General features: G+C 37.9%; 1 protein-coding gene and 1 long non-coding RNA gene across 7 annotated transcripts in view; one reads left to right on the top strand and one right to left on the bottom strand.

Annotated features, from left to right (window-relative positions):
• LOC145720222 (uncharacterized) overlaps positions 1–23,690 on the bottom strand; it is a 530,441-nt gene that overhangs the window by 84,064 nt on the left and 422,687 nt on the right. The gene's annotated exons all lie outside the window — the stretch shown is intronic.
• STIM2 (stromal interaction molecule 2) overlaps positions 1–23,690 on the top strand; it is a 149,378-nt gene that overhangs the window by 106,321 nt on the left and 19,367 nt on the right. For all 6 annotated transcript variants that reach the window (XM_081812520.1, XM_081812519.1, XM_081812521.1 and 3 more), the window contains exons 4-7: positions 15,650–15,761; positions 19,827–19,942; positions 22,801–22,978; positions 23,509–23,686. In XM_081812520.1, coding sequence (XP_081668646.1) covers positions 15,650–15,761; positions 19,827–19,942; positions 22,801–22,978; positions 23,509–23,686 — 584 coding nt within the window. The remainder of the gene's footprint in view (positions 1–15,649; positions 15,762–19,826; positions 19,943–22,800; positions 22,979–23,508; positions 23,687–23,690) is intronic.

Genomic DNA, 23,690 nt, shown 5'->3' with positions numbered 1-23,690 from the left:
CTCTTTTGAAAAGATTACTGTAGTAACTGTGTGGGTATTAGCCTCTTGAAGAAAGGGGGCAGGAGTAGAAGTGGAAGGCCGTGAGGCCTTGAGGCTCCTGTAGTGACCTGGGGAGGTAGCAGAGAAGAAGGTAGCCATTGGATTGGATTTGGGAAGTTGATGGGGGTGAGGACAGGAATTAAGAATGGCTCCTAGGTGTTATGTACCTGTGGTATTAAAATTTCTTCGAGATGGAGGCAATTAGGAGAAAAAAGTCTGAACAGGCCCAATTAGGGGACTAATAATGGGAAAAGAAAGTTGATCAACACTGAGATCAAGATGCAGAGAGGTGAAGGACTGAGTGCCAGGAGGTCAGGAAGCAGAGGTAGGAGCCAGGAAGAGCAGTGAGATGCGATACGAGGAGAACCGAGAACGTGGGGTCCTGGAAGCCTAGGGAGGAAATGTTTTAATAAACAGGGCACAGTCTGTGTCAGATGCTCCAGAAGTTCAAATGAGAAGGTGACAGAGATTGGATTGGCAAAGTGGTAGTTGGTGATCTTGACTTAAAAGCAGTTGCCTGTAGTGGTGAAAGTGAAAGTCTGATTGGAGTGGGTGAAGGGGGGAGTGAAGACGGTAAATACTGTTGACTTTCAAACTAGACTTTGAGAAGAGAAGGTAGCAGAGAAGCTTAGCAGGGGTAGGTGGATGGGGTCTGGCAGCATGTGTCCCATGATATAAAATATAGCTACCCCTTCCAGAAATATCTGGTATGTTCTTGATATTTGCAGTCTAAAACTTGGACTATAAATGGATTTTCTTAGGGGCCTTTTTTGGTCTTAATCTGAATCTTAATGATAATTAAGTGTATCATTTCCCAAATACAAATGCTTTATTAAATCCCATTTTGGTGTTTTAATGAAATTAGCCAATGTAACTCTCAACACTGAGAGTTGTATCTGTAAATTTTACTCCACCTCTCCCCTTTCTAGAATCTTACTGGCTATTACAAATTTTCCCTACTGCACAGTACTTCTTACTTTGACAAGGTGAAACCCTTGTCACTGTGTTTACTTACGATCTCTAGACATGTCTGTACCATGTAGGAGGAAATATAGATGTTTTTAAAAGCATCATTGGAGGATAAGAAAAGTGAATTTGAGGTGGCAGAAACCGGGCGCTGTCCATTCTGAGTTGCTTTGGAAATCTTGAGAAAGGGATGCTCTCCAAATACCTGTAAATTCAGGGAATAGATGATTCTTGGTACAAGACCTAAACACCCCCAAAAGGCAAATACTATTCATCAACTTAAGAAATATATGAGAATATCAACTACTATTCACAACTACTGTTACATTTATAAAGAGGAAGAATGCAGAGGGTTTTTGCAGTATTGTGTCTTCATGATGTCCTGGAGTTCTTACCTAAGTTACTAAGTTACTGAATTTTTGCCAAATGAAGCCTTCTCAGGAGGGAAAAAGAACAAATGTAACATCAGACAGCCAATGAGTATAAAGTTTATTAAGGCATCCAGAGAATTAATTGTCTTGCAGGATATGCCTTTATGAAATTACAAAAAGAGCTTTATTAAATTATAAGTAGTTATAGGTAATATCTTGTTATCAATTCTAGGAAAAGCAATACTTCTTTGTGACTTAGGCTACTATAAGAAATGGTAGTTTTGTAGTTTACAGTGCTGTCTTCATTTTCCATATTTTTTAAATTTAATTTTATTTAAATTCAATTAACATATAGTGTATTATTAGTTTCAGAGGTAGAGTTCGGTGATGATTCATCAGTTGCATATAACACCCAGTGCTCATCACAACAAGTGCCCTCCCTTTTTTTTTTTTTTTTTAAGATTTTATTTATTTATTTGAGATAGAGCAGGAGAGAGAGAGCACACGCAGGGCGGAGAGGCAGAGGGAGAGGGAGAAGCAGGCTCCCCGATGAGCAGGGAGTCTGAGGCGGTGCTCCATCCCAGGACCCTGGGATCATGACCTGAGCTGAAGGCAGATGCTTAACCGACTGAGCCACCCAGGAGCCCCAACAAGTGCCCTTCTTAATGCCCATCACCCAGTTACCCCATCTCCCCACTCACCTCCCCTCCACCAACCCTCAGTTTGTTTCCTATAGGTAAGAGTCCCTTATGGCTTGCCTCCCTTTCTGAATTCAGCTTACTTTATTTTCCCCCCCTTATGATCCATATTTTTTAGTAAAAAATTTGGGTGATATTTTTTCAAAAATGAATTTCATGTCATTGTGAATGTCTTTGCTTTTTCTGCATATTAATAGGAAGCAAGGAGCAGAGATCTCAGCAATATCAAATGGGTGAAATATTTTTATTTTTTAGTATTTGTGTAGATTGAAAGCATGTAGAAACTACAAATAGATATGGGCATTATTGAATAGATGATAGAAAAGGCAAAAAACTCTGAAACAGGTTATTTCAACTCCAGCCCATGAAAGTGGAGAAATAGTAAAGTTTACATGTATTTTTTTTTTTAAGATTTTTTATTTATTTATCTGAGAGAGAGAATGGGAGACAGAGAGCATGAGAGGGGGAGGATCAGAGGGAGAAGCAGACTCCCCGCTGAGCAGGGAGTCCGATGCGGGACTCGATCCCGGGACTCCAGGATCATGACCTGAGCCGAAGGCAGTTGCTTAACCAACTGAGCCACCCAGGTGCCCCAGTTTACATGTATTTTATTTACATGTAATTTAAACAATGTAATTATTCCTAAAAAAAGACTACTAAAATTTCAGATTATTCCTGAATGTAACCTAAGTTAAGGGAATTGGTTTTCCTTTGAAGTCTTGGTTTTCAAAGGGCATCATAAATATTTCTGTAGTGGTTTATTAGTTTTTTGCAGGATAAACGTCCTAAATCCATATTAGAAGCTTTCTAATAGTGTGAATTTAGTATCGTATATCTTTTCAACCTGGTGAACAAGGAGCAACAAGTAAACTTTATGGGTTCTGAGGCTTCATAATTACTGAGGCCTTTCATCTTTTAGACACTAATTTCTTGAGAAACCTCAAAAGTACAGCTATGCTTTTCCTGGAGAGACAGTATCCCAAAGTAATGTGGAGCTCGACTGCCTGTATTCAGTTCTTTACATAACACTTAACTAGATTTGTGATCTTGGGCAAGTGCAAGTACCTTAATCTCTGTGTTCCTAACTTTCCCCATTTGTAAATGTAGCTAATCATAGTACTACCACCTTAGAGGATGATGTGGAGGATTAAATGAGTTACTGAATATGTAGAGTGTAGAGCAATACTTGATAGCTAGTAACGGCCTAGTGTTTGCAGTTATCATTGTTAGGGTTAAGAGATTACTGTATTGAAGAAAAACACAAGCTACAAAGTACTAGAGAAATGAGCAATTATTAGAACTCTACCTACATAATTGAGAAAGAATTAGAAAGATTTCTTTTTAGAATTGTAATGTCTTAACTGAAAACAGTTTTAAATTTCGCGAAAAGTGGCAGGACCAGAACGAAGAGCTCTCACATACACTTTGTCCAGAGACCCTCATTCCAGTTTTGCCATTTGTCCTAATAATGACTTTAATAGCCGAAGGATCCAAGAGTATGCATTATACCCAGTTGTACTGTCTTCTTTAATTCGGAACAATTCCATAGTATTTCCTGGCCTTTCATGTCTTTGGCTTGAAATTTAGAAGAGTGATATTTCACAGATTGTATCTGAATTAGGATTTGTTTGAGGTTTTCATATGATTAGATCCAGGTAATGCATTTTGGGTTGGACTGTTACAGAAATGATCCTTTTCATTACATCTTTTTAAGCGGCAGATGGCATCAGTTTATTTGGTTACCGATGGTATTTGATCACTTAAGATAGTGTCTGCTTTTTTTTTTTTTTAACTGTAAAGTTACTTTTTTCTCCTTTGTAATTAATATTTTTTGTGTAGAGAAACTTGGAGACTTTGTAAAAGCGTATTCCTCACATCACTTGCACCCACTAGTTTTAGCATCTGTGGGTATTTCTTGCCTGAATTAATTATCTCTCATGATTGCCAAATTGTAATTTTTTGAATTACATCATTCCTTCTATTTATTAGTTGCATTCTGCTGTAAGGAAGAGATTTAAACAGTGTATGGTCAACATCTTGTCCTTTGAAGATGGTAGGGGAGATGACAGATGTATCTTGAAAATAGAAATTGGAGAAATAGTGAATCTCAGACTCTTATGATCTGAAGATTAATCTTTTGCACTACTCATGTATATCTTTGTGGACTCTTGGATTTCTCCTTTATTCAGTGGGCTGTAATTTGTTGCTGTCATTATTTTGATACTCAAATCATTCCATGTTTGGCTAGTGGAAAGCCTTTCAAGCTGGCTGACTTCTGTATTCTTTTGTATGTATGTCTCCATCATTGTTTGAGCTCCTCCTTACTTTCTGGCACAAAAAAGATGTGCCAGGCTTATTTTGTTATTTCTCAGCCCTAGCCCCGGAAACAACCATTTCTTCAAAGACTCCTGGTTATGTGTAGTTGAGATTGTATTTAGAAACCGTGATTTGTGCACTAGGTATGCTCATTGCTACTGAGGTGTTGTTGCCAGGTCTTCTCAGTGAACAGGTTAGAAACACATACCTTTATATCTATTTCTCACTCTATATTAAAATGTCTTGAGTATCACTGATGTCTGATACCAGTTAACACTGCTGCTGGTGTAACACTACTGGGTCAATTCTAGCTTAATCCCTTTCCCTGCTTGTACCTGCTTTTACTCATCATGAAAAACCTAGCTCTGTTATCTTCAAAATATTTTCTTATTTGCCAGCCCCCCTGCACATAGCCACTCTTTTGACTCTCTTGGGCTGCTACCTTCCCCAGGAGTCTGCCATGTATAGACCTGTGCCCTCACAGAGCCACCACCCCACCCCGTGTCCTGGTTATGTAGACTCTGATCACCACTAGCCTATCTTCCCATCCTCTTATGGAATCTAGCCACTGCCAAGCCATTGAAAGATTTTGAAATGAATTTGAGAATTAGAAAAAACTTGGGAGAGGAGTTTGAGCGCTCTCCAGTGACACCCTGTCAATGAGTCTGTCTGTATTTTTATTACTGAAGCACATTATTCACTTTTTTCCTTCTTCCTATAACTAGCTATTGACAAGGGTCCCTGTGAATGGGGAAGTTATTTAGTATTTTAATGTTTTAACCATGTGGCAGTACTCAAAAAATGAGAAATTTTCTTAAAGTTGTTTTGCCAGTAATAACTAGTTAAACCACTACTGTATATAGGGCGCCTGGGTGGCTCAGTTGTTTGGGCGACTGCCCTTCGGCTCAGGTCATGATCCTGGAGGCCCGGGATCGAGTGCCGCATCGGGCTCCCTGCCCAGCGAGGAGCCTGCTTCTCCCTCTGACCCTCCCCCCTCTCATGCTCTCTCTCTGTCTCCTTCTCTCTCTCAAATAAATAAATAAAATCTTTAAAAAAAAAAAAAACCCACTACTGTATATAGTAAATGAAACCTAAGTTGGAAAATGTTATCTACCAAGTAAATGCAGCTAATAGTATTTGTGAACTGTTAGATTTCTAAATGCTAAACATACTAGAAAAAGGCATATGTAGTTGCAGATCAAATAGAAACTGCCTGAGTCTTGAAAATGCTTCTGCCATTGAAATTGGTGAATTTTTCTGTCTAGAAGAAACTAGGATTAGAAAGTTTTGAATGTAGTGTCTTTTCCTACCTGGAGATTGTGTGACAAGCTGTGAAAACTCAACTTTTAGCTGGCCTTTAGTTTAATCCCCTTTAGAAAGAAAGTATTAACTGGGCTTTTGCATTCATTTTTGTTGAACTCCCTCTTAAAGTCAGTAAATTTTCTGACTTTGAGCTTTCTAATAGTCTTGGTAATAATTTCTGAATAGTAATTAGTTATACTAATTAGTATTAATTAGTATAACTAATTAATAGTACTAATTAGTATTAGTAAATTAGTATAACTAATTAATAGTACTAATTAGTATTAGTAAATAGTTGCTGAATAAAAGAATCCCAAGTTGCATGTAGAGAAAATCTTTTGAAGAAACTCTCAAATTCCAAGAGAAAAAATAATTGATCATTTTAATAATTTTAATAGCAGAAAATTAAAGCAAACATTTGTAAAGCTGTCATTTAAAAAGTAGAATTTCTGTTGTTGTTAAATATACTCTTTGAAAGGCAGCATCCACTCCATTTTATGAGACTTAGTCATACTTCTGAAAATGTTTGTTGCTTTATCTAGAATGACACTAAAAGGAGTGAATGAAGGTGACATTTTCCTGGCAGCCTTGGTTGTGATAGAATCACTTTGTCATCTATTCACTCATCCAACAAGCATTAATTGAGTTCCTAAGACATACCTGCCATTCCACATTTATTTAGTGCTAGCTATATTTTTGACATTGTACAACATGTTGGGAATATAAAAATGAATAAGAAGTATTGTTTGCTCTTAAAGAACTTACCTCATTTGATGTGAAATGTTCTTTTTATTCTCAGTTCAGTGTTTAAAAGTAAATAAATAAAAGAGGAAGGAGAAGGGCAGCTGAGGGCTGAGTGTAACATGAAAGAATGTATAACCAGAGAGGGCGCCTGGGTGGCTCAGTTGGTTGGGCGACTGCCTTCGGCTCAGGTCATGATCCTGGAGTCCCGGGATCGAGTCCCGCATTGGGCTCCCTGCTCAGCGGGGAGTCTGCTTCTCCCTCTGACCCTCCCCCCTCTCATGAGCTCTCTCTCTCTCAAATAAATAAATGAAATCTTAAAAAGAAAAAATGTATAACCAGAGATACAGCCACTCTGTCCCTAAGGTGATATCTTTAATGACACAATAATGAGGTATTTAGGAAAACTTGATTAAACATTTAGTTTTTTTTATGGCCCCTGAGTCCACTGGTTTGTTGACTCAAGAAAGTGTATTCCTTGCATTTCCTTAATTACAAAAAATTTCTGATCCATTGTTATTTACTGTGATAATTATTTACATTTGTAGAGTAGTTTCACCATTGCTTAGAGTCATTTCCACATGCATTTTGTTAATCTTCAGAACAGTCATATAATTTTGAGACTCAGTGTTTCTCCAGTTTTTATTTTTAAGACATGTTTTTGTTGGGGCGCCTGGGTGGCTCAGTCGGTTAAGCGTCTGCCCTCCACTCAGGTCATGATCCCAGGGTCCTGGGATTGAGCCCCATAGGGCTCCCTGCTCTGCAGGGAACCTGCTTCTCCCTCTTCCTCTGGCTGCTGCTCCTCCTGATTGTACGCTCTCTCTGTCTCAAATAAATAAATAAAATATTAAAAAAAAAGATATATCTTAGTTATTCCTCATCATCTTCATGAAATTAGGGGTTGATACTTCACCCTGTTTAAATTATAATAAGATCACAGTTTCCCTTCGTGTCCATTTGTACCATTCTTGGGAAGCGAACACCCTGGTAATTTTTATGTTCTGAATGTTCAGACATTTGCCAGCATTTATGAAGTGTGCCTAAAAGTTACATGTAATTCTTGCATGTTGAAAGGTAAGGAGCTCATGAGGGAAAGTGTGTGTTTTTATTCGTCTTTGGTACAACTATCAATATCAGGACTTCCCAAGTTCAGGGTGTGGCTTTTAGGTGTCCAGATATAGCATGTTGCAGGAATTTAGTCCATGCTACAGAGACATGCCCTGCCGAGCAGCATGCAAATGAGGAGCTCACATTCTGGCACCATTCTAAAGATAAGCCTGTCTGGACCATGAAGAGCAGCTGATCATCTAGCTTCACTCAGAAGTCACACCACAAAATCTATAAACCGGCTGAGTTAAGATGAAATGTAGAAGGCTTTAAACTTTTTCATCTTCGATATTCTAAAAAGTAATTTTTAAATGTTTCTATTGCATTTAGTTGAAGTTGCTTTTCATCAAAGCCCTGCTGTATTGTACCTTAGATTAACTGCATTTTCCTGTGACAAGTTACTTCTGTCACTGTAAAGAGACTTCTGAGGCTTTAGTTACTTGAAATTTTATAGTGAAATTGAATTTAGAGACATGTCAATACTGGTGTGCACCTATATTTTAGAATACAGTACTTCATATAAATATGCTAATAATTCAGATGTTTTTTAAGCCACAGATAATTTTTAGCTTCTTTATCAGAGAAGCTGCAAAATATAGAACTTCTTTCAGTAACCATTTTATATGGCCAACTTTAAATGTAGTTGCTTTTTTTAATAATGTTTATTCTTTCTCCTCCTTGACCCTTTTACCAAACCTTTTGGTACTTATAAAGATGTTTTCATGCTTTAATAGAAGATAGTGAGTTTGTATTGAACTGTACTGTATTTTTTTTTTTTTTAAAGATTTTATTTATTTGAGAGAGAGAGAATGAGAGAGAGCACATGAGAGGGGGGAGGGTTAGAGGGAGAAGCAGACTCCCTGCTGAGCAGGGAGCCCGATGCCGGACTCGATCCAGGGACTCCAGGATCATGACCTGAGCCGAAGGCAGTCGCTTAACCAACTGAGCCACCCAGGCACCCGAACTGTACTGTATTTAACTCTACTATATTATGGTATCAGAAGTTGATCTTTCTAAAATACATTAGTTTGCCAAAAGAAACTGTTATGCCAGTTGTTTTCTTAACATTAAGAACATTACAAGTGTGTGCATGTTTTGTTTTGTTTTTACAGAGGGAGAATGAGGGGCAGGGGGAGAGGGAGAGAGAATCTTAGGCAGGCTCCATGCCCAGCATGGAGACTGACAGGGGCCTCCATCTTACCAACCTGAGATCATGACCTGAGCCAAAATCAAGAGTCGGACGCTCAACCAACTGAGCCACCCAGGTGCCCCAACAAGTGTGTGTGTGTTTGTTTATTTGTTTATTTGAGTGAGTGAGCGAGCACAAGAGGGAGAGGGAGAAGCAGACTCCCCACTGAGCAGGGAGCCCGACACAGGGCTCAGTCCCAAGACCCTGGGATCATGACCTGAACTGAAGGCAGACGCTTAACCAACTAAGCCCCTGAGGCACCCCTCAACAAATGTTTATTTTTTAATTTTTTAACTTTTTTACCGTAAATTAAGGATATAGCAGTTTTTAAAAAATAGTAGGAGAGCTATTAAGACATGAAATACAGAATAAATGTAATGTGTATATTCAAGTTTTGACGTGGCTGATGGTGACTTGGGCTGTATTTTGAAATGTTTTCGTCATGCAGAGGAGGGAGAGGAGGAAGAGTGTAATGGTTAGAAGTTGGGGCTTTGAAGTCAACAGATGTAGTTTTGAATCCTATCTCCACTACTTGTGTGAATTTAGGCAAGTTACTCATACTCTCTGAGCCTCAGCTTCCGGATCTGTAGGACCAGGATTATAATATTACCTGTAAAACCTACATCATAGGGTTGTTGAAAGAATTTCATGAAATAATTCATGTAAAGCCTTTAGCCTAGTTATCAGCAATTGCCAAGTGCTCACATAATGTTAGCTACTGCTATTATTAGCATGTTCTATGTGCACACTAATGCCTTATAATTAGAAATCAGTTTTTTCTCACAGTATTTAGGTGATTTTACAAATTGTCTTTGAAGGTTTTCAGCATGTACTTAAATATAACAGATGAAAACTTATATGGTGATACTTCACTAAGCTGTTTTGTATTTTTAGGCCTGTAACTTAATACAAGTATATGGCTAAGTACACTGGGTGCATTGGTTTTTAAGATTGCCTTTTATAGATTAAAGGCGCAAGTTAAAATGTATATCTTAATCTTCTAAAGTGAATCTTTCACACTGGTTTGTGAATATCATACTTGCTTAAGGCAGGGGTGGACTGGAAGCACACAAATTCTCATCTCCTACTGTCAAACACACAGGTGTAAAGTGGCACCTTCTAACTTCCAGGATGTTGTAGGTCTCTGTGATTCTGATTTGGAGTCAAGGATTCTCCAGTGCTCCTTTGAAATATGATATCATGAAAACAGTATTTTTTGTCTTTTATACAACTATAGGCATGGTATGGCAGTAGACCCAATTAAAAACAACAGAACAGGTTTGGTTCTCACCTTTAGGGAAGAAAAACATCAGTTACACATACAGCTAATACTTAAATGGCAACTTTATGCTGGACTGCATAGTTCCTGCCTTATGGAAGCTTACAGTATAGTAGGGACATAAGGTGTAGTTAGAAATAAGGCAGCATGTATAATGTGCTCTTTGGTACAAATACTAAGTGTCATAGAAATTGTGGGGGGGGGAGATCACTTTCAGTTGCAGTGTTTCTTCTACTTATAACCAGTTTGTACATGAGGATGTACCTATGCATGATTCATGTGTTTCTTTTAGAAGGCTGCTTCAGCTGGGTGGCCACAGGAATGCTAGCTTCTCTCTCTGTTGCTGGCTATTTCTAGCCCTTCCTATCTCATCATTCTCCCATTACTACAAACTCTCCTGCTGTCTAAAAGCTTTTCTCCCCTTAGGCCCAGTTATCATTTTCACTCTTTTTCAAATGATGGGACTGACACTTGGAAAGAGGAAGGGGAAGAGAGGGCAGCGGTTTTGGTGCAGAATCAGGAACTTCATTCCCTATTGCAGAAATAGCCGTGTTGAGAGCAGCAAGGGGGAGGGATAATGAAGAGGAGAATCCTTATCTTGCCTCTGTTCCTGTGAAAATCCATAAACGTATGCCCCCACACATCCTACATCTCCACACCCACTCATCTCCTGAAGATTTGATTCTACTCACCATCCTGTCCCCGCTCTTCCCTGTTCCCCACCACCTCCTTTGTGCCAGAGCCCTGCCCCAGCTCTGAGTCCCCTGGCTCTTAGAAATCTTATCATTTAGGCTTTAAGTTCCAGGAGTCACCCCATGATGAAGAACTGGCATAGCTCCGTTGAGCTATTGTGTTACTACTTCCAGGCCCTCAGGGGGTCACAAAGTGTCCCTGATGTCTGTAGTGGAATCCCACATCCATTAATGCAGTTACCTATAGCAGATTGCTCATATGTAAGGTATAACTCTTGTAGTACTATTAGTACTATGTGTCTAGAAGGATTGTTTCTAAGAGAAAATGTGTTTTAAGTTTTAAACAGTGAGTTATTCTGAATGAGGAGACCCCTATATTGGCAGTGAACTTGGATTCTGAAAATGAGAGTTCAAATTCTCGCTCTTCCGGTTCATAGGTATGTGTGACCACTTGTGTGATTACTTGGCCTCTTTTGGTCAAGGTTCTCTGTATAGACTGTAGAGAGAACAGCTGTCTCTCAAATGTGGTTATGGGGGGTTTAATGAGAATATAAGTTAAAGGGTATAATAAAATGTAAAATCCTGTATCAAAGGAATGTGGCTTTTTGGTGTTAACAGTCCACTGTGTTAGGTGGGGGAAAAAAAAAAGTTCTTGCCTTCTAGGAGCTCCTCACCCAGGGGGTAAGACAGTCATGGGCAATTCCATGAGAGTATGTGATACGTCTGTGGCAAATATATGTACATGTGATTGGGGGCACAGAGGAGAGCAACTATAATCTGAAAATGGACGGATAGGGGAGACTTCATGGACAAGAGACTTCCTGATCTGAGTCTTAAAGGCCAAGGAAGAAACATGCCCGGCAGAGAAGGAAGAAGAAGGGAAAGCCATTCCAGGTTGAAGGAGTGGCATGGGGGAATATGGTACATTCAGAAAGCTGCAGATACGGCTGGAGGTATGACTGGAGCTTAAACTCTCTACTTGTATTGCTTAGTTTGATTATTGAGACCACTTACCTAACTCTAAAAAGGCAATTTATTGCACAGTGGTTAACAACTCTAGAAATAAACTTGGTCTGAAACCTGGTTTGATCTTTTGCTAATCTGTTATGTCTAATTAAGAATTTCAACTTCACAGACTTTTAAGTTCAGTATGATGATCAAGGTACCTACTTCAATGGGTTGTTGCGATGAGTATTTGAAATAATGTTTGCAAATCTCCTGGTGTTTAATACACACACTATAAACATTAGCAGCAGTTTTTGTTTCTGTCTTGAAAGTTTTTAGAGTTACTTTTCCCCCATCAGTATTTTATAATCTACTTTCTAGGCTAGCTGTTTAGCAGTATTTTAAACACCAACTTTTGTTTGTTATAATGGAATCAGAATTTGATGAATTTTTAAAGATGGTCTAGATCAGTTTTCTGTGTTAAGAAACTGAGTCACAGTTAATCACCTGGCTGTCATGTCCTAGTGAATCTGTGACACAGCTGAGACAAGGATCAGGTCTCTTTCTATTCCAGAGTTCCTTCTATTGGCTTTGGAATAAATGTCAAAAATCACTCAGAGACAGTTTCTAGCAGAAAGAATATAAGTTAGCAGTACAGAAATCGGCATTTCTATAGATTTGCAGATGGGAAATCTAGGTTTTGAAGAAATGCAATATCCTTCTCTGGCTGCCCTCTGGTGGAAGTGCTATTTAGCAACACCACATGTGAAAGAGCCATGAGAGGCAGGTGATGAGGATCCAGGTAATTCTTAAAGGAGTGATTCCTTTGCCATCATTTCTTATATGGATGAATTCCTATTTCTGTTTATTTGGGTCTCCTCACTAAAGTGTGGGAATAGATTTTCATAATACCTGCCAATTAAACATGTTCTACTTCATTTATTCAAGAGGATCCGACAGATAGTTTGTTGAGCGTCTTTTGTGTACCAAATGCTAGGAATAGAAGCAGGAAGCATGTGCATTAGTGAAGTAAACAGATGTTGAAATAATAATCATACAAATAAATAATTATAATTAGTTAAATGCTATGCCTAAAAAGTACAGAGTGATTTATGACCATTAGCAATGTTTGGGAAGCCTCCCTTGAGGAATTAAAGTTTTAACTGAGAAAGGGAGTCTCAGTAAAGTAAATAGACAAAGATGAGTTATAGCAATGGAGAAAAGAATCTCATACTGAGGAAACAACATGTGCAAAGGCCCTGAGGAAGGACACAGTATGATCTCTCCTAAGAAATGAAAGACAACTAGTATATTTGGAGCAGAGAAAGCAAATATAAAATACAAATCTTGGTCATGAGAAGTAGAGGTATTTACTAGGCATCACCAAAGAAACCAAAAGGCACAGGAAGAAGTGAACCTCCTTCCAAAATAAACTGTGTGCTCTTAGTTAAAATTTTGTTGTTCTAAAGAGTCATTGTAAAGAAAATTACTTTAGAACCACTGTAATACTCTATTTGGGCACTTTAAATATGTATTTTTTTCACTTGATTTTTCTTCCTTTCTCTCCTGGCTCATTGGGAATTGAGGGAATATTTTGATGTGCTGGAGTGTTGAGATCAGGGACTTTTGTTGTGGATCAGTTGAACAGCCATAGAAATGACAGAGAGAATCTTATCCTGTTTTCTTGGCTGAGATTTTTGTGTGGGTGTGTGAGGTGCAGCTGCACTGTTGGTTTCTTGGCAATCAAGACAAGCAGTTCTCAGTGCAGTTCATGCTGAATGGGAAGAAACTTAAGAGAAAAAAGGCTACTTTGAATATATTAAATTCAGTGGAAAGCACCGAGGGCCTGAACCTTTGGCTGGTATTCTAAGTTATTTGGCTAAATGGATACAGCAGCCTCAGGCACATGTCCAAGCTTATGGCAGAAACACATGAAGGAGAGAAGATTTTTAAAATAGTCAAAGCTTTGTCTCAATAGAAAATTATCAATTACCATGTGTAATTTTTAAATGAATTTTTGCTAGTTAATTTTTCGTTTGTGATTTAAGCTTTTTCTCTAATGAGCACATAGTGAAAAAGGCAGATTATGAAAAATTAGCTTTGCTTGCAAAAGTGAACTCAGAATTTTCTGTAGTTTATCAGAAAGATGTTTCTCAGATTTATATATACACAGATGGGTTCTTAGGTCTGCTTTTATTGCTCACTTGTTTTCTTCATTCTCCTTTGACCTTTCTGTGGCCTATAAGCACTTTGTGTTCCCAGACCCTCAAATTAAATGCAGACAGTATGGAGCTCTTAATTTTTTAAGGACACTTGCATCCTTCCCTTTGGATAATCTTGTCATTGTCCTTTGTATTCTTCAAGCAGGAATGTCTGAGTCGCTCCCAGTCTTTAACTGTTTATTTCTCTACTGCTATTTAATATTAGTGCTCTCAGAGTAGCATAGTCAGGTCCTACAGTCGGTTGGCCTGGGTTCCTCTCCAGTCCTGCTACTGACTATCTTGGTCCCCTTAACTTTTTAGTTTCTCATCTCCAAAAATGGAGATAATCATGTTAGTGCTTCGTGAGGTTTGTTTGTTTGTTTTTAAATAAGGCCTAAAGGAAAAGATGACTATAACGAGCTTAACTCAAAATAAGTGTCCAAGAGAAGAGATGCTATGACTGGCCATTTTCTTCATGATTAGGGCCAGTCTTCCAGAATCCACTGTCCTGGGTGATCTCATTTAGTGTAAAGACCATCCAAATGCTGATGACTCTCAATTTTTATATCTTTGTTTCTAACCTCACTCTTCCTGAAGCCTCCAGACTTGTATAACTGACTGCTACTATATATCTACACTTAAATATCTAATACATACTTCAAATATAACATGTCTAAAAACAACTTTCCATCTCTGTCACACACTCATCTACTTGCCTCCCTAGTCTGTTCCTCCCCAGTCTTTCCTATCATAGTTAATGGTAACACCCTCTGTACTTTTTTTTTCTTTTTTTACTTTCCTGTAGCTACCAACCTTCATCCATTTCATGAGCACATCTAACAGCATTATCCCCAGAATATATCCTAAATCTGACCACTTGTCACCATATCCTCTGCTAACACCATAGTCCAAGGCAATAACCTCTCATTTGGACAGCTATATAAAGGGATGGCCTCCTTGTTGCTCTTTGTTTTCCTTCTTGTCTCCTGCAATCCATTCTCCACATTGAGGAGTAAACATAGATTTAAACACTTTGATTATTAACCCCCCCTCTCCCCCAAACACGGCTAGTTCATTCCAATTGTAAGGCCTTTACACTAGTTTTTCCTTCTCTTTGGGATATTTTTTCTCCCAGATCATCACAATGTTGGCTCCTTGCAAGTTTTGGTTCTCAATTCAGGTAATAGCTCCTCAGAAGCTATCCTGACATCTTTCCAATTTCTTTCTTAATAGTTGATCACTGTCTGAAATTTCCCCCACTTTCCTTTCTTGTCTTGTGAATTGCCCCCTCCCCTCTCCCATGAGGGCAAGGACTTTATGCATCTTGTTTACTACCATATTCCCAGTGCTTAGTATGGAACCTGATACTCAGAAGGTTTACAGGATTATATGGCTAGATGACGAAATGAAAGAATGAATGATTAGATACGTGTCCTGTAAGTGTTTCTGCAACCAGAGAAATTATGAATTATTTCATCCTGAATGAATTTTACATAGATGCTTATTTTAGAATTAACCATGCTAATATTTTTTTCTTTTTCTTTCATGATTTCTCTGTCATAGATTATAAGCTCTTAAGTGTAGGAGGTATGTCTCCATTGTTTTCAGCTTCTGATAGAATGCCAAATATCATTTTAGTACTTATTGTCAATTGAATTGAATTGAAAATTCAATTAACATCCTCTGAAATTATAGTAATTTTATATATGTGTGAATGTATATACATATAAATATATATGTAAATTATATAAATTTGGAAAGCAGAGGTGTTTAAAATATGCCTTCCCCTTTTATCTCTTGTAGTTCATAATTGGACCCTTGAGGACACGCTTCAGTGGTTGATAGAATTTGTTGAACTACCCCAATATGAGAAGAATTTTAGAGACAATAATGTCAAAGGAACAACGCTTCCCAGGTGAGTATTTATTATCCAAATGTATTTTTTTTCACTCAGGGAGAATCACATACTAGATGTTATTTTCAGTGCCAAATTTATAAGTTAACTTTGTGGCTGGGGGTTCAAAGGAAATATTATAAATATATCCATTTTTTAATTTTTTAAGGTGTGAATTTGCAAGTTTTAGTCAATTTTTCTTGTCTACATAATCAAGCTCTTTTTAAAATTTATTCCCAAAGAAGGTAATTTTGGGAATTAGAAGATAGGCCAACTACATCTTTTTTAGATAACATCAAAGGGCCAACCTCTGAGCATGTGGTAAATGTGACAAAAACATATTCATTTGATATGAATCCACCTTAATGAAAAACCTATTTGAATGGGTTAATGTACAGATCCTTCTTAATTGTATTTTTTAACAACAATAACCACTCCGTATTAGTGGTCATAAGTTAAACCTCAGAAAAAAAAAAAAAAAGTTTAATAAACAAAATGTAAATAATAACAACCATTTTAAAATGTGTATTACATAGAGGAACTCTATATTATCTCATTTAAGCTTCATGGTTAAAGTTAAGTATGTATTATCACCATTTTACAGATAAAAAACAATCATAGAGAAGTTAAATATGTTGCCCAATTCAGCATTTGAACCCAGATAGATCTTATACCAATAAGTCTAGAATGCCAGTTTATCCCTTAAATGTCTGGAATTATTTGTTACTAGTTTTCTAAATTTTATTTTCTAAATCTCCATTAGTTAACTTTAATAGTTTTTAAAGATTTTTTTTTTTTTTAAGATTTTATTTATTTGTGAGACAGAGAAGGTGCGGGGTGGGCGCGGGGGGAGCAGACAGAGATGGAGAAGCAGACTTCCCGCTGAGCAGGTGGCACAAGGGACTCGGGGCTCCGTCCCAGGACCCCGAGATCACGACCTGCGCTGAAGGCAGATGCTCAACCCACTGAGCCACCCAGGCGCCCCGTTAAATGTTAAAATTTGCAATGGTTCTACCAGAATCTGGCCCAGAAAAGGTTGCTTATTTTTTATTCTTCTCTCAAATTTGTTTCTTGAATCAAAAAAGACTAATCCCTTGTTAACCGCCTTACTGTTACATGCGATCAAATGTGCGTATGGCATTTCTGATCAGTTTGCTTACACTGTGTTCAAGGAAGCAGCTGCTGTTGCTTTGGACTTTGGATCCAGTTGGTGATTTTCTACCTCCTGTAAATATCCTCTGAGCATTGACATCAGTATTTCCGAATTTACTGTGTACATGACTATAATGATGAAATGATGGGAGTAAGAGTCAGTTCAACGAGTGTGTGTTGAGTATCTTCTGTGTTGTTCATGGTGTAACTAGATGCTGGCAAGAAGACAAAAATGAGATACAGTTATTGCTTATTTATTTATTTATTTATGAGAGAAAGGGGGAGTGTGAGGAGAGGGGCAGAGAGAGAATCTTAAGCAGGCTCCACGCTCAGCACAGAGCCCCATGCGGGGCTCCATCCCCCAAGCCTGACACCATGACCTGAGATGAAACCAAGAGTCAGACACTTAACCAGCTGAGCCACACAGCACCCCCAGTTTTTGGTTTTAAATAAGACAAATTTCTAAGTTCAAACAGGATAGTAGAGCATTAAAAATAGGATATTAGGGTTTTTTTTTTGTTTTTATTTATTTATTTATTTTTAAAGTTTTTATTTATTTATTTGAGAGAGAGAGAATGAGAGAGAGCACATGAGAGGGGGGAGGGTCAGAGGGAGAAGCAGACTCCCTGCCGAGCAGGGAGCCCGATGCGGGACTCGATGCGGGACTCGATGCGGGACTCGATGCGGGACTCGATCCCGGGACTCGATGCGGGACTCGATCCCGGGACTCCAGGATCATGACCTGAGCCGAAGGCAGTCGCTTAACCAACTGAGCCACCCAGGCGCCCCAGGATATTAGGGGTTTTTATTTTGAGTTCTATGTTACCCTGGTTATGAGGAACTCAGTATTTTTCTTACATTGTCTTGTGGGAAGTTTCTTTGTATGACAACAACACGAAGTAAAGGTTGATTGGTGTTTTGGCAATAAGTATTATAGCTACTTTTTTCTTTTGGTTAAGTAAAGGTTATCAGCGATAACTCAAATTCTAAGAGAATCGTTGAAATAACATCACGGTCAAGATCAATTTTTTAAGTAGTGAACATGTTACTAGGAAAGACAAGTTACAAATACAGAAGTTCAGCTTCCAGGTAAGCCCATTAGAGCCTTTTGGAGTGGAGGAGAAAGGAAAACTTCATCAAGCCCCTTTTATATGGTAATGGCACTTAGATGAGTCCACTTAAAGGAGCAGTATCCATTAACTTAATGATGTGAGTTATAGAACTTTTTGTAGGGTAACTGTAGATACAAGAGCTATTGATAAGAATATATAAGAAAATGTATTACACATTACAGATGTACACGTGCCTACAACAATTCATTATGTTTCCTTTCTGTGACATTAAAATATTGTCATATCTGCAATAGGTAGTGAAAATTATGTTAGTTTTATGTTAGTTATCATGGTCATCCTAAGCTTTTTACTGATTTTCTGTACTTTGAGCTTCATATTAGCAGAGCTTATATTAAGGATCTCTTCACCTGACACATCCTCCTCATTGCTTTCAGACCTGGGTGAACCTCCCTGACATCCTCACCCACTTTCACCTCTGGGTTCATACTGAACTTTGTATAAAACCGTTATCTGGTATCCTTTTTACTACATCTCATTGTCTTTCTTAAATTTAGTCTGTCGATATTGTTGCTGTTAATTCATTCATGCATCCATCCATGCATTCATTCATGTATTACACAGACATTTATCAAGCATCTACTTTTGCCAAGCATAATGCTAGGTGTGGGGATACCGAGACAAGACATAGCTTTGCCTTCAAGCAGTTTGTTCACTGTCACATTAAAGGTGTAACAGGAGCATACACAGAAGGGACCAGCAGAGATGAAGGAAGGCATTTTGTAAAGGGAAAGTTAAGAGTTCTTTACTCCCTGAAGTTTTATAGAAGCCCATAGCAGTTTAGGAGGCTTTGTAATTTCTTCATACTTAGAGGTTTTGATACCTTCCAAAATAAAATGTAGTGGATCAGAGTACAGTTGTTGGAATCACACATACTTGGATTTGAATCCCTGCCCTACCTCTTACTAATTATGCAGCCTTGGGCAAGTTACTCAATCTCTCCCTACCTTAGTTTCCTCATTTATAAAATGAGAATTCTATATATACTAGAGGTTTTCTTGAATTTTGACTAAGCCCTTGATCCAGGACCCAGCATATAGTACATGCTTGTTTTTATTGTCATTGTTACTAACAATTTTATTATTATTAGACTTTGTGTTATAAGATTTTTATTGGCATCATGTTCGGTTGTTAAGAAATCTTAGTTGATGACTGGGCTACTTGGATTTGAATTTCAAAACAAAGTGTGGCTTTTGGCCCCTTATGTGGTTTTTTCATTGCTGGTGAAATGGTTCAGTACTTTTTATTACATAAATCCCTCCTTTTCCTCCCCCCAGCTATGAGGACTTCTTACTCTCACTTATGACTTCAGTGGACTTTGTTTAATTTTTAAACAATTTACATATTAGAATGTAAAAGTATAGGTTTTTTAGATACTTTTAAAGAAAAGTGATATCTAAATTGAGAACTATATTTTAAAGTCTGCTATTGATGTTAAGTAAAATCATTTACAGTATTCTTTTTCTCTGTGAAATGATAGTAAAATGCCAGAGGTAATTAATTAATGGTTGTAAAATACGTTTGCATTTGATAAATTTTTACATCCTAGTAAATTATAGCATAAGGTACCTTAGAAAACAAAAACATCAACATAACAAATAAATAATTGGCATACAGGGGTGTTTGTACGGCTGAGTTTGCACTGGAAGGTTTTTGATACATGTTAATAAAGTATTAAATCACATGGATGAGCTACAGCAGTCATCACTAATATGCAGAATATTAAATGTGTTGTTAAAATATTTACGTTTACATACTAGAAATATTTTCATTTAATGTGTATGTATTTTTTTTAAATAAACAGGATAGCAGTGCATGAGCCTTCATTTATGAGCTCCCAGTTGAAAATCAGCGATCGGAGTCACAGGCAAAAACTTCAGCTCAAGGCACTGGATGTGGTTTTGTTTGGACCTCTGACACGTTAGTATTCTCTCTCAGAATCTGATGCAAAAGAATAATCAGATCATGTATTTGTTATTTAAAAAAGGAGAAAGAAAGAACATTAAGAAAATCATTTATTAGCTATAAAGGAAATGTCATGTATCTTAAAAAGATTTATAGGGTGAGATTTTCTGTCATTGAAATGTGGAGTGTGAAATTTCCAAGCTGGTTACTGATGTAAAAAGTTGTAAAAACTATGTTTGTTGATAATTTAGAATTAAATTTCTAGATTTGGAACTTCAGATCTTTGTAACAGTTTTAATGTTGATACCATTATAGCTGGATATTCACTGAAGGATCCCTTTCAGAAATGGTACAGTGTAACCATCTCCATGGCACAGAGTAATACATCCTAACTTGATTTCGTTTATCACCAGGAAAAGGATTTTCTAGATAGAGATCAAAAGCAGAGATCCACTTGAAATTTTACATGGTAACAGACTATCCTGGCAGAAGCACAAGGTGGAGAATGTTAATTTGGTTGTGCTGAAGAACATTTAAGGAATTATTATGTCATATTTGTAAGGAAAATAAGCCTTGTATTTCTTTACTTTTGACAGGAATACTTCTTTCAGAAAGGAAGTTTAATATATTTAATTTCAAATTCTAAAACGCTTTGGGGGAAAGTGTTTGAAGAGTACACATTTTAGAGGAATTATGTTCTACTTTTTCAGAAGCCAAAAAGGAGTAGCAAAATTAATACAAGAAAGATGGCTTCCACAGATGATAAATTAGGAAACAGATGTTTATTTTACCTCAATTTTTGGAGTTAGGAGACTTGCAGGTTTCTGTGCTATGGTTTTGGGGGTGGCCCTGCTGAGAAAGGGTTCCTGGAGCTGTTGGATAGATTCCATGACTGTACTGGTGGTTCTTTTTGGCTCAGGCTTGAGAGCAGCTGGTGAAACAGCTGGAACACTCCGCTTTGTGAGAGGTGGTGGAAATGCACTGCTGTTGGAAATTACAAACCCTAGGAAGCAGAACCCTCCTGAAATGCCGGGCATTCCACACAGATGACACCCTGAGTTTCCTACTGAATCTCTTGGGGGTTGTCTTCCGTGAGATTCTGATTTTTTCATGGGGATGATTGGTGAAAATAGGAATTAAGCTCTAAAACTTGCCTCTCTGTACAATTTGGTCAGGGATATTTATATTTTATTAATCTGGGAACAAATCATCCTCTAAGCCAAAACAGTATTATATTATCATTTGAAAAGAAACCAAACTAGTCTCAAAGAGTGTTGAAAACAAATGTTTTAATAAACCAGTGAAGAAGTTAATGATGCATTACGTTTTTAATGTGTTTGTCTTAGAATTGTTATTTGAGTGAATGAGCCCTGCAGTTGGAATACGGGCTTTAGATTTATAACAAACTAACGTTATAAAATGAACAGAGACATATTTTAAAGGAGTTTTCACTGAAATCTTTTTCAGTTTGTGGTAATTATTATAGAGTTTGGGACTTGTCCGCCTATTTATTGTCATTTCTGGTGATTCTGTTTTGGCCTGAACAGGGCTCATATTTGAACTAGAACTCGAGCTGAACTTCTCAGTCTGAGGCAGAAATAAAAATAAATCCTTTTGAGACTTTAGCATTCTGCAATGCATCTGTTTCACTGTAGGTGTGCGCTCTGGAAATACGCAGCCCCGAGGGTCTCTGGCCTGGAGCATGCTGTTCATCACACTGTGTAAACATACACGAACCCGAGGAAGCGCAGGAACTTGTCCTGTCTGTAGAGCTCCTTATTTCATCACACATGCAACATATCTTCCTGCTGGAGGCCTGGGCGGTTAGGTCGTTTTCCACTGTAAACTATGTCTCTTTGGAGCAACGAATACATTATATTGTATTAGTTATCTTTGTGTATCCTTCCAGAGAGCCCTCTGAAAATTAGTGTGTATGAAGAGTCAGGGATAAACTAGGAAATTATTTAACTAGTGATTTCTGTGTTTTGTATCACTGAAGACAGTGGGCCCTGGCTCCTTACTCCTTACTTTAGAAACAGTGCTGGAAATTACTGACCTGCCTGGTGGTAAAGAAGGTGATCTGTTCTTTCCTTCTAGTAGCCCAGATTTCTCTGGCAAATAGCCACCTAAAGCATGACTTGTTATGATCATGTAACTCCGGCTTTCTCAACCTTGGCACTTCACGTTTTGGGCTGGATAATTCTGTTACTGGCAGAAGCAGGGCTGGAAAGTGATCGTCTTGTGTGTTATTGGATATTTAGGAACATCCCTAGCCTCTCCCCACTAGACACCAGTAACAACTTCCCCATCCACTTTACACCTTCCCAACTGTGACAAGCAAAAATTGTCAAATGTCCACTGTGGGGGGGATATCACCCGCAGTTGAGAATCATTGACTAATCTTAGTTACATGACTACTTGCTTGGGGAAAATGTTCTTCTGGTGAACGATTAGGCTTCCACTGTATGTATCAAAGCCTGAAAGCTCCCTAACTAGACTGAAGGAAAGCAGTTGCGGTGATAGTAGTGGTACTCTTCTTTATGCCTCCTTTCACCCCACAGAGAACGTGATTGGAGGTGCTGTTGGCTTTTTCACAGCTCCCCAGGACTTTTGTTACTATTTCCTATACCAGCAGGGGTGGGGTACATGCATGTGGGTTTATCTGTGCCCTCTGGTAGTTCTAGTGTATCAGACTGTCATAAGCACTTTGATTAGTTGAAGAAAGAATTTTTAAAAGGCTAGAGCTTGTTTATGGGAGGGACATTTTCACATTTGTTTGTTTTTAGATACCTACTACTTTAAAAAAAAATGCTTCTATGTATTGAGATTCTGTTATCAAAGATTAATTTAATCATCTGTAATTCTCTTCATAGGCCCGCCTCATAACTGGATGAAGGATTTTATTCTCACAGTTTCTATAGTAATTGGTGTTGGAGGGTGCTGGTTTGCTTACACACAGAATAAGACATCAAAAGAACATGTCGCAAAAATGATGAAAGACTTAGAGAGTCTACAAACTGCAGAGCAAAGCCTAATGGACTTACAAGAGAGGTGAATAAGTTTAAAAAGCTACAAGTCTTATTATTTATATAGTCAAATACGGTTTGTGAAAATGTAATATGGGCCTGGGCTTACACACTTTTACTTAGTTTGTTACACACATCAGTAATGTCTGTACACTTCATTTCATATAGTTAGAAAAGTTATATTGTCCTAATTACAGATTTATATTAAAGGTACGCACTAGGGAATAAGCAGATCAGTGGAAATAAATCAGATATAGGTGGAATGATATGTGTAGTTAAGTTTTATTTTTAACATGATTTAGATAATAAAGAATTTCTTAAGAGTCTGTTTGCTGAAGAGTGATTCCCTGCTATCACTGTATTTTCAGCTCAGGATTACCCATATAGATGTATAGTGGGCTGCCTGCTAGTTTTGGTATTCACATGTAAGATTAATAGAAAATACTCTGATTTTGGATGGGAACATGTATCCTGCTGCTTGATACGTATTTATTCGTGAAAAAATGAAACTCTGGAAATTTTGGTGAGGAATTTTCATTTTTATCCTTCTGTAAGGCTTGAAAAGGCACAGGAAGAAAATAGAAATGTTGCTGTAGAAAAGCAAAATCTAGAGCGCAAAATGATGGATGAAATCAATTATGCAAAGGAAGAGGCCTGCCGGCTGAGAGAGCTAAGGGAAGGAGCCGAATGTGAGCTGAGCAGACGGCAATATGCAGAGCAGGAATTGGAGCAGGTAT

The sequence above is a fragment of the Leptonychotes weddellii genome, chromosome 2, assembly GCF_054177405.1.
Source record: "Leptonychotes weddellii isolate Sample4059 chromosome 2, ASM5417740v2, whole genome shotgun sequence".
NCBI lineage: Eukaryota > Metazoa > Chordata > Mammalia > Carnivora > Phocidae > Leptonychotes > Leptonychotes weddellii.
This window is presented reverse-complemented; position numbering and strand designations above follow the sequence as displayed.